The following is a 12,116-nucleotide window of genomic DNA, read 5'->3' as shown; positions in this document are numbered from 1 at the left end:
AAATGCACAGGCTTCCACACGTGTGACACAGATGAGCGGTAAAGGTATTCTCATTCCTAGTATAAAAACGGATGAGATGTGATGATCAAAATTTAACAAGAACGTAACGATCAGAGGTGACTCATTGTAGAGTCATTGTAGGTGCAAAAACCATTCACTTTCACATGTGCCTTCAGAGGTATGAAAAAAAAACCTTATAAGGCGAGATGAGTCACTCTAGTCTGTATTCTTGATAAGTAGCCAAGTGTTAGACTGGTAAACACAGAAAAATTCTTAAAGTGTGAATGACACCCCCTCCCCCCCTCCAGGGGATGGATATGTCTGATATGCATTGGGGGTAAATTGCTTATACGTCTAGTTCTGAGGAACGCTTCTCTTCTCTGCACGTTTTCAAACATTTTGTGGTGGTTTGAGTGGTTTCAACAGTTGGGGGCACAAACATGGTGCGATTATGATAAATACCTGTGGGTGATTTTGGACTCACGTTTATGGGAAAAGCTTTTGAAAGATAATGCTCACCTTGATGTCATCTGGGCTAAGGGGCAGTAAACCTGTGGCGTGTTTTTGTCAACACATTTGCAAATGTGGGATCTTATGACCTGTTTGCTCACCTTTATACAAAATAAAATCTACAGTTTTGTTGTTGTTGTTGTTTTGCAGATGAACTCCAGATATATTTTGAGACCCTATTTTTTTTAAAAAGGAGGAAAATTTGATAGAAAATAATACAGGCCTATGAGTAAAAGCAAAATGCGTCTTACATCACTGAAAGTTTCAGTATATGTGTACTGCAGGCTTCAGCTTTTCACGTGACATCAGTGTAATTTAAATACTGAAACCCTCATGGCTTCCAGACTAGCAATGATACCACAGATCTTGAACATAAACGTGTTAAAATCAAATTTATAAATATACTTGTTGTTCCTACAGTATTTAAAAGTAGAACGGGAGGCAGAGCCTTCAGTTTTCTGTGGAACCAGCTTCCAGTATGGATTCAGGAGACAGACACTATCTCTACTTTCAAGATTAGGCTTAAAATTTTCCTTTTGCTAAAGCATATAGTTAGGGCTGGATCAGGTGACCCTTAGTTATGCTGCAGTAGGTCTAAGTTGCCGGGGAATTCCCATGATGCACTGAGTGTTTCTTTTTCACTCACCATGTGTTTATACACCTCTCTGCATTTATTCTTTATTTAATATTAATCTCTGGCTCCCCTATCTTCCTCCCTTCCCTCCCAACTGGTCTCAGCAGATGGCCTCCCCTCCCTGAGCCTGGTTATGCCCAGAGTTTTTTCCTGTTAAAAAGTGCTTATATATATAGGGGTTTGTCTGTTTGCTGGGGCTTTCTCTGTCTTACTGTAGGGTCTTCGCCTTACAATATAAAGCAACTTGAGACAGCTGTTCTTCTGATTTGGTACTATAGAAATAAATAAAGTAACATTGAAATTTAATGTTAAAATATTCCTGGATGAGGAAGCAATTTAACTAAATAACTCAAACAAACTTTTAATGCACGGGGATTTTAATGGGGCAGTGGTTCACACTGTTGCCTCACACGGTCCTGTGTGGAGTTTCAGTGTTCTCACCCGTGCCTACGTGGGTACTCTCCAAACATTGCGGCTTCCTCCCACAGTCCAAAAACATGCACAGGCTAGGCTAACCTGCGATTCTAAATTGGCTGCAGATGTGAATATGAGACTGTCTCTTTCTCAACCCTCCAACAGATTAGCTTTCTATTCAGGGTGTACCATGCCTCTCAGCCCCTGAACCCTCCACTCCATGACCCTGAACTGGATAAGGAGAAGAAAATGGATGGGACTCTTAATGTGAAGCTGTATACTGACTGTTAAAATGCTGAGAACTTTAAGTGTCATTTATATGACCAGTTATCAGTCAGATAACTGGTCATATCAGTACAAAATGAATTCATTTACCCAGTGAACACTAACAGGGCTTGATTTTGTTTTATATTAAACTCACTGCCATGGATTAAGTCATCATACCCACACGATTAAGGAGTAACAATCTTGAAAGCCCACAACAGACACATCTGAAAGTGTGAATGCAGAGTTGACTTTATCTGCTCACAAAAATGAATTTATTTTTTGTAACTTTTGATGAATGCATAGAAAATGAACAGTAATAACCCTCCCCAGACACTATATCATGCTTACTCATTCATCAAGTCCAGACAAGGATGCTTTCTGCTGAGCTCTATATCTTTACTTGTGGTGCTGATAGCACATCAATCCTTCTGATGCAACTTTCTTTTGAAATTAAAATATGAGCACTTCCTGGGGAAAGAGGAGCAAATAAAAGCACAAAATCTTCTAAACAAAATTTCCATGGGGGTTTGGGTCACAGGTCTATCGATACACTCCTGAGACCACCACCATACAGACTGATTCGCTGGCCAGCTGCTATTAAAATGGAACAGGGGACAAGACATGATTGTAGCAGATAATATCACATGCTTTATAAACAGTGGACTTCATTATTTATAAAACAGTAAAGTACAAAACAGTATAGCACAATTTCCATACACAGTGGTTTCCATATTTACAGGAGGGATCGGGGGGAGGAAAAGAAAATTAAAACTGAAACCAAAGTGTTTACATATTGAAAAATACAAACAGGAAGGCTAACTGATTTGAGATCGGTCCACGGATGTATTCAAAGTTCAGTATTAATAACTGAAAAATTAGTTGTGCGGTGTCTATGTTGTTGAAACACGGGACTCAGTTTTGTGTGTTTGAAGAGGCAGGGTATACTGTTGAGCAACAATAAATTCATTTTTAATTCCAGCGCTGATTTAGGTCGACCATTGCTGAATTCCACATTTGCCTTTTGAGAAATTAAAAAAAAATGACTTAATATTAAGTAAAACCCTGCTTGCACTATAGAAATAGTGAAAAGTACAATACTCGTCTTAGTCAACAGAGGGCAGCAGAACAACACTGTTAGAAATCAGCAGTCAAAGCCAAACAGAAATAAATGGTTTGTGATGATGACATTGGGTCCCAGCCCTAAACCCACAGATCATGAGATAGAGCTTGAGGGCAGAACGGCATGCGGGTGACCTCTGTTATCAGCATCTAGGCATCAATGTTAGTCACAGTTATCATGCAGCTTTTTGTTGTTGATTGTATCATTAAGCTTTCCTCAAATGACTTTGGCTGGTGTCATTTAGAGTTTTGCAAAGATTTTTTTAAAAACATTCACACTGAATGCCTCAAACGCAATTAGAGTTTCTTCAGCCACAGGTCAGACAAGCCTTCGTGTTATTTGTACAGCTACAAATAGGTAAACGAAGTGAAACTTGATGCAAATGCCCTTCATGATTTGCTGAGTCAGTGAGCTCAGGGAGTGGGTTGTGTTTCAGTCGAAACGAAATAAAAATAAAAACGCTTCTAACTGAACTGTTATGAGTCATTCCAAATAGGACTTTAACACTTTAATAACAGCATAACATTAAAACCTTATTAATCACTCAACAGTACTATAAACGACCACAAGAACTTCAAGGTCAGTAATTACAAAATATATAATACATCTTATGTACCCCTATGAGTGTTTCCTTTACAAATAATACAAGTTATTCAAAGTAAGAAGCCAACTCTGTACATGCATTTCATTTTATACACATGTTTGCAGATTAGGAGGAAGCTGTAGTTCTTTACTGAACAACAATGGGAAATCTGACTAGCAAACGTGTATTGGCATGTGCTGATTTGTCACCACATTACTGTGCACCAGGCCCCACTGTAGCTAAAAATCTGTAGAATGTTATTTTAAACAACTTCCAGCCGTAACTATTGATGTGAAACTTCTTTTTGCCGTCCCTTTGGACTGACAGTGATACTACTTGGTGCTTTCCGGTCGAATTGGCAGTGTTGCAGAGTGTATTCTAAGTGTAATATATTCTGTACGAACCCACCATCAGCAAAATGTCTTCAAGCAGAGCGAATATATTGTTGCGCTCAACTTATGACTGTGAATAAGTCTAAATATGCAGTATATAGCTGGAACTACTAAAATACATATTGGCATGTCCTTGGCATTTATTGAGCACCACCCTAATATTATGTATTCACCGGTTTGTAGACAGAGCAGACGGAGGAGAAGGGTGTATTCTTTTTGAGATAAACGGGGGAGAATTCCTCGAACTGAGCTGGTCGGAGCATGAAGATAGTGTAGATGGGACTTTGCCGATTGGTCTTTTAAAAGTCTGTTCAAGAGTTTAAAACATATTCGATGATAATATAGCTTTTCTCTGCACAATAATGTGAATACACAAGAAAGAGCTATAGAAATATATCAAGGTCTCGCAAAGATTTGACGTTGATGCTCTTCAAGCACAGCAGTCCACTTTGATGTGTGCTTATAATCAGCACTGAGGAGAGAACACTAAAACATATCAAATCATTTTCATGTTGAACTTCCGTGCTCCACCTTGTCCTCCACTGGCTGCAGGCCCGTCCACTTTTCTAAAAGAATATTCTACAGAGAAGTTGTTTTTGTGCTGCCCTCGCCCTCGACTCCACACAAACAGCAGAATGAAACAGAAAAGGACTACCCCCAGAAACATGATACAGCCCATGGCTGTAGATATGAGGATCGTCTTGAGGTCCAGAGTAAACTTCAAGAAGACTCTGGTATCATTCAGATTTGTGTCATTAAGATCCCCAGCATAGTAGGTGCGGTTGGCCATGAGGGCTGCATCCAGCGGCAGCCCACTCACTGTAAGTGTGGCAAAATATGTGTCATTTCCACCGGCATTGCTGGCTATGCAAATGTACGTCCCACTATCTGTGACCTGGGCATAGCGGATTTCTAGCGTGCCTTCTGGTAACACGGTAAGGCGGCCGCTGCTCTTTGTGGTGATGCGGCGGCGCTGAGGAGAAATCCAGAATATCACCGGTGTGGGTTCACCTTCTGCTCTGCAAATAAATGACACTACCTGTCCCTCGCGGGCAGATATCTGCTGCAGTTTCCGGTTGCGGATTTTGGGCTTTTGACAAGTAAAGTGGTCAAAGAGAGCTGAATCAGAGAAAGCATTGAGAGCACGTCCTTGCACTTCAACAGGTGTCATACACACCGGGGAGGCACCATCAAAGTTCAGGGTCTTCCTGCGCTGAAGGATCCAAAGCAAGCGGCAGTCGCAGGCCAGAGGGTTTCCATCCAAACGCAGCGTCTCCAGAGTGTTGACAGACTGAAAGGCTCCCTCCTCCAGGGTCACCAGGCTGTTAGAGGAAAGGTTAAGAAGGCGGATTTGCCTTAGACCACCGAGCGCATAGGGCTGCACTACTGCCAGGTTGGTTTTGACTAGATGCAGCTCCTTCAGCCTTACGAGATCCCGCAATGCCCAGGACTCCAACACAGTGATGGGGTTGTAAGATAGGTTGAGGCTGGTGAGGTGAGCCAAACTACGCAGGGCAGAGGTGGGCACAGAGGTGATGTTGGTGTGTGTGATAGACAGCCAGGACAAGTTGAGACCCTGCAGGCTGTGAGGAGAGATGTACTCCAAAAAGGGCCAGTGATCGATCTCCAGGCCCCTCAGGTTTCCCAGCTTCCGGAAGTTTTGGTCCTCTAAGGCAGAGATACTGAGGTAGCGGAGCCGCAGAGTCACCAAGTTATGCAGGTAAGACAAAGACTGACTGGACACCGAAGTCAGGTTACACCTCTCAATTGTCAGCTCCTTCAGTCCCACCAAACCCAGAAAGGCCTTGTTAGAGATATAAACTAAATCATTGTCGCCGACCTCCAAGTTCTTTAAACTTCTCAAGTCTTGGAAAGTGAAGTCCAAAAGAATTACAATCTTATTCCCACTAAGGTCCAATGAAGTTAGGTTGGAGAGACGTGAGAAAGCTCCCATAGGGACCAGCTTCAGTTGGTTACCTCTCAGTGAAAGCGACTTAAGGTTCTGAAGGCTAGAAAAAGCATTTGGTTCCAGGACACTGATCATGTTCTCACTCAGGTCTAGCTTTTCGAGACGTGAATATGGAAGCAGGTCTCCGTGTTCTACCCAACGCAGTTTATTCCCACTCAAGTCCAGGATCTTGGTGTCCAGTGGGATTCCATCGGGCAGTGCAGACAAGCGTTTACCATAACAAGACACAGTCTTGAGCTTAGCAATGCACTCACAGCGCTGGGGACATCCTTGGCTTTGGGCAGGTGACACTGTGATCATTAGTAACAAGAAAAGGAAAGGCACCAGCCAGCCTACATCCTGACCCAGGCTCGCCCTCGTGGCCATCCTTTCTTCCTCTTCCTTTGTTTCCTGTCTGGGGTCGAATCACTGGGCCAGACACCTGCAAAACGAGAAGAAGGGATAGAAAGAGTTAGACAGAAAAAAAACCAGTAAGGCAAGAACAGAAAGAGAGGGGAGACAAAAAGACAGATAGTGAGAGAAATTCATTAGCGTCAGCTCTCTTTAAACAGCAGCAATCAAACACTCTAAATGAGCGGAATTACAATTACAAACTCTAATTGACCCGACACAGCAGTGAAATTAAAGCCAGGACGCCAAGATAATCCTCAAAGGACTGATTCGGCATTGAGTTGAAACAGTTTGGCTTACAATGGCCGACTGTGCATTGTAAGCTTACTGGTTTTATAATCACTTGCCGTGGCACAAAACCTCTAATAGCCATGACTCAATTTGATATATGATGGTTAGGGTATATTGCTCCCCAGCCTGTCTGTATGAAACTCATGCATTGTAAATGAAAACAGGGAAATGGAGAACCTATTGTATTAAAAGCACCCCATGTGAGAAATCTTAAAATGCATGAAAAGCTAAAGTGATTGTGGGCTCTCAAAAGTCTTTAACAGCAAATACCTGAGATGGTGCACATAAAGCGTATGTTGTGAAACAGAACACTAACAGCTATACTTAACACTTTGTAGAAGAAAACACAAGCAAGTGAACAGAGTGACTAAAACATCAAAGCGACACTGAATAATCAATAGACATAAAGCACAGTACATCCACCCCAGAGTCTTTGAGTACAAGCCCGACACTGTCTCGCACTGCAGAAGGAGGCCACGACTGGGTGCTTCAGTATAACTCCCATCACATCATCTGCACGAGTCTCTGAGGCATGAGGCTTATCATGAGAGGAGCTTGTCTAGGCTGATCTGCTAGTGTTTTAATATGACACACACACATGCACGTGCACAATCCCTCTCTCCCACCTAACGTCTTTATCTGCTGATGCTTTGACAGCAGATTGGCAATCCTTTTTAAACCCATTGTGAAAGACTAACAAGTAGGATGGAAAGTAACACCATATTTCACCTTGTTTTAGTACCTGATTATGACGCTAACTGTGTGTTAAGAGACGATCAAAAGCCACCGTTAGTTTGCCACGCTATCAATTGCATATTTAAACAATACCTATTATTTATACCTATTTCCTCTTGGAAAATTTACAATGCGTCTTAGCTGACAGATGATTATTCCCAATACCCCACCTGCCACTAAATACAGTTACACACCTGAAAATGTGTATAGAAAGCTCTAATAAGAGACAGGGCTAAATGAGCACATTGTTTTTAAAATTGACTTAATGACACTGATTTTTCGAGAGCCACCATCAAAGACGCTGTGACAGAAAGCGATATACCAAACATCCCACACACTCTCACCCACACGCAACAGCCTGACACATAGCCTTTTGCAGTCGACCCAGAAATTTTGTGTTATTCACTGCGATCTAACAAGGCTCAGTAGACACTGGAGCAAGAACTCGCGCTGCACCCATGGGTAGTGTTTAGATTGTGGCTCAGACTTTGTGCATGGAAAACAAATCGCAGCAGATGGTTTGGTAGCAAGAAAATGGCAAAGAATTAAGAGATTTAATCGCCTGGCAAAGCAGATGTTCCCAAGGCACAGACATAAACAATGCCGTTTTAAAATAGAGCACCGCTAACGTAATGCAAATCATCTTACTTCATTTGATGGTCCAACATTCGACTCTGATCTTTACAAAACTTAAGAGAATATGACGTTTTAAGTTGGAAAGCACTCACTGAAGGATGCTTCTATTTCCTATTTCATTCTTTCCATTGCTGATGAGAAGGGGACTGGTTTTTTGGGGAAAAAATATACATCATATAGACCTCTAAATTGAATTGCTGAACTTGTCTGCATGATTTCAAGGACTTTATGTCATGCCAAGCATGTCTTTAGTTGGTCTGACATGTTTTGACTGTGTGACCCAGGGTCATGCTGGTAAAATAGTAAAAACTCACCTCGTCTGCACAAGTAAAAATATTTCTTTCAGTATTCACCACCAGAGTATTAGCCACAAACTTCCTCCCTAGAGTCCTACTGTCCTCAGTCCTCTGCTTTTAAAATGTCTCCAGTTTCTCTGTCAGTCACATAGCCATGCTTTACGAACCCATATCTGGTAGCAGACATTCACTAATAAGCCCAGAGGCCCCTGGCCAGAGAATGCACCATAAGTCAACAGCTTTCTATTTTTAAAAACCTTCCGTATAATGAGGATGGTGCAATGGTTAGCTTTGTGGCTAAAGTGAAATTTTGTCATGGTTGTTCAGTGGTGGAGATCATTATTAACCAATGAGGTAAAGCTACTACACTCACATGTAAATGAACAGCAGGAAACACACAAGTGTTTGCTTTTATTAACACAAACTTACTCTCACAGGCTATTTTTTTCTATAGGTAATATTATAATTTAAAAGATTCTATTTTAATAGCAGTAATTGTGTAATGCCACGAGTTTTAAATATAAAGTCACCGAGCACAGTCAGTGTCACATCTCTCTGATTATGCACTATTATGTTTGCCGCTGACCTTCGGCTATTTCAATGAGCTACAGTGAAGCTGCTGCTCAGGCTAAAGAGTGGCTTCTCTTGACAAAGCTGTGACTGACAGCAACTCTTCCTCGTTACTCATAACTCACTTCACCCTGAATTTTTAAAAAGAGTAACATTTTGTGGTTTCTCACCAGCCAAGTTGTAAAACTGATCACTATTGTACTGGCGTGAGTCATTAATAGCGACACTAGTGAAACAGAAACTTTAAAGAGGACGGAGGACTTCCAAAAGCGGACGCCAAAGGAAGAGAAAAAAAAAACTTGTGAACAGCGGTGCTAACGTGATCGTGTCCCAGTTTTAACTATTTTAGAGTCAGTAAAGTAACTGAAGGGTTTAAAATACCCGGTCCATGGGATACAGGGGCTGTCAGTGAGCTGCTCAGTAAAGTTCAGTTATGTAAACACTCATCTGTGAAGTCAGAGGATGTTCAACAAGCTGAGATACATCAGCTACGCCTCGCAGACAGAATCAATATGCAGCTCTGATATGAACCGCAAAGCTTCCAAAGGACAATACTGTAGGTGTTTAATGTTGCCATGGCAACGGCTGCACCATCTCCCCCCACCCATCCTTGAAACGCTGTCCTTCCCAGTCTCCTGTTTTTCATATCAAGCTCAAATGCACCTGTCCACCAGATAGCTTCAGTAAGTTTCCCGCCCCTAGCGGCTGTTCCTGTTTACAGAGACACTGCTCATTAGCTCTTTGATAAATGTTGCTAATTATTAACAAGTATTTTAAGCTCAATTATACTGTGCTGTTGCTGATGTGTAGGACATCCTTTCTGCTTCATACCTGTAGAATTTTCTGCCCCCCCCTTTCCTGCTTGGTGTAGGTGCATTTAGGTCCCATTTCCTGTTACTTACCACCATCACAGCTGCCTGTCATTTCACACATTGCTTGTGCAATATGTGCACACATTCATAGCACTGACAAGTGGTCAGTTGTCTTTTGTTTTACTATTTTTGTTGCCAGGCAACATTTAGCACATGCTATTAGAAAAAAAGCTTCACTGCCTGAAGTCATTTTCTACTCCAGAGTTGACTCAGTGTTTAGATGCATGGGGGATGGACTCATTTTATTTTATTTTTTTCCTGAGAACGCTGCACTGTTAGCTGCAGCAGCTTTATATTTCTGGACATCTAAGCTTACAAAAGCGTGCAATTTGTATTAGAATTTACACATGATGGCTAAATCTTTTGTATTCATGCATGTCTTTTCTACTGTGATACGTCAAACTATGGATAATTCAAGAGGCAAACACAGAGTGTTCCTCGACCTGGATCTGAATTTAACTAATACTTGAATATTTTTAAAGGAATGTGGGAAACTGTAGGAATGATCTGTTAATTGTGACTAAAAATTACCTGAAAAATACCAGCAGTTTGCTTATGCAAGATCAACACACGTGTCAGTGTCCCTGTGGAGATGAAAAGCATGAGTACACAGTCAAACTGCTGCCATGAAAGCGGAATATACACAAGGCAAGCAAAAATCAGACGATGGCTTAATCCTGTGCTGCTCTGCACTGTGTTGTTCAACTTAATTTAGCCCGTACTATCGAAATAACGAGGGGCTCCAAGCTCTGAATAAAAAATAGTTCTAGAAACTAGCTATAATTTCTGATGTTTAAGAGCACCAAAGGTACATGTAATATTAAACTTTCTGGGGGAACTCAGGGCACCCTAATGCACACATGAATTAACCACAGCCTCGTAAGAGCCACGTTACAATATTCAGGACATGTCTGTCTAATGGGATGGAATCAGCTTTAAGCAGACTTTAGTCAGGAGCTGACAAAAATGAATGTGGTGTTATTAAAATTTCATTTCTACCTTCCTAAGACCCCTAAGTTCTCAGGGTGAATCATTCCCACACTTAATTAATTTTTATACTGAACTCAAATTTAATTAGTATTAAACTAATTAAACGTTTCAAATTTGACTGTGCGGTATCCAGCTGTCTGACATCCTGATGGTGTATGTCATCTTTTCGGGTGCATGTTTTACAACATTTTGAACAAATATTAATGATTTAAAACTTATTAACACATCACCACAGGATGGAGTTTAAGAACTTTTTGATTTTGATCCAGATATGTGGATCACAGGATGTGACCCTCAGCAGGCTCACTTCTAGTATGTGTTTAGTGCAAATTACCAAATATCAGGATGATAATAAGCGTGTTGTTTGCACTGAAAACACTGTTTTAGTCTATGTCCAGGAATCCATTAGCTCTTATTAATCATGCCTGTTTTGCTTTTGTTGATAGATTTTGTTGTTTTCTTCTAGTACGCGTAGCTGTGGTAAATAACCACTGAGCTCTGAGTCTCTAAAGTGCAGATGACGGAGCAGGTGACCTGGAATTCATGTGCTCTTTGACTCCGGCCCAGTTACCATCTGAGACATCGCACATACCCAGAGAGCGGGGGTGTAGCAGGAGATGTGTGGCTTTTAGCTCGAAAAAAACCAAATGCAGGTTAGCTAGCAACAGCGCCATAATTAGACACTAGAGTGGGCAGAGGCCACAGCAGCGGGGAGGCTCGCTGAGATGTTCTGCCACTTCTCAACCCCACCACCACCTCTTCTTGCAGAAACCACTACATGATTTATTTCACTTACTATCTTTACTGCCAACTCATCTCCTCCCTGGTCTCTCTTTACACAAAAGCAATCAGAGCTTGAAAACTAGCAACTTAAGCTGATTGGCATTATGTAAACACTGTCCTTCTTGCTGCAGCAGAAGAAGAGTCTGTGTGTGTTTGTGTTGCCTACAGCAAGGCCCTGAATCACAACCAGCTAAAGCAGAGCAGAGGATGAGACTGGCAGACTTATCTGCAGGTGTAGGACACAGCTGACAAATGAGCAGGAAGCGTGTTGGAGTGTGTAGGTGTAAGCAGGCACCCTCCAGAAAGACACACAGGCCGAGGCATAACATCCACAAAAGCTCCTCAAATGGCTGCGCTCGCTGATTTTCACCGTGCCCACTCATTACGGTTTATATAAGCGGATCTCTCTCTCTCTCTCTCTCTCTCTCTGTGTGTGTGGTATGTGCTGAAAGTGTCCTCCAGAGAAAACACATTAGTCATTTACACTGAGGGAAGCCTTCGTCAGTGTCCATCAGTCTGTGCAGGGAAACCCTGAAGACCATGGCAGTGCAAGTTCCAAGGAACACACAAATAAACACACACTAGTAAGCAAGAACAAGCTCAGGGATAAATGTGACTGACTTGTTTGTTCCCTCTAATGTTCCTGTAACTTCCACCTTGCAGT

General features: G+C 41.8%; 1 protein-coding gene across 1 annotated transcript in view; it reads right to left on the bottom strand.

Annotated features, from left to right (window-relative positions):
- Nucleotides 1-2,450: 2,450 nt before the first annotated feature.
- The window catches only part of lingo3a (leucine rich repeat and Ig domain containing 3a), a 30,175-nt gene continuing 20,509 nt past the window's right edge, over nt 2,451-12,116 (bottom strand). The window contains exon 2 of the mRNA XM_004552737.3: nt 2,451-6,310. Within this exon, the coding sequence (XP_004552794.1) occupies nt 4,417-6,255 (1,839 nt within the window). The 5' untranslated portion in view covers nt 6,256-6,310 and the 3' untranslated portion in view covers nt 2,451-4,416. The remainder of the gene's footprint in view (nt 6,311-12,116) is intronic.

This window comes from Maylandia zebra, linkage group LG23, assembly GCF_041146795.1.
Source record: "Maylandia zebra isolate NMK-2024a linkage group LG23, Mzebra_GT3a, whole genome shotgun sequence".
NCBI lineage: Eukaryota > Metazoa > Chordata > Actinopteri > Cichliformes > Cichlidae > Maylandia > Maylandia zebra.
This window is presented reverse-complemented; position numbering and strand designations above follow the sequence as displayed.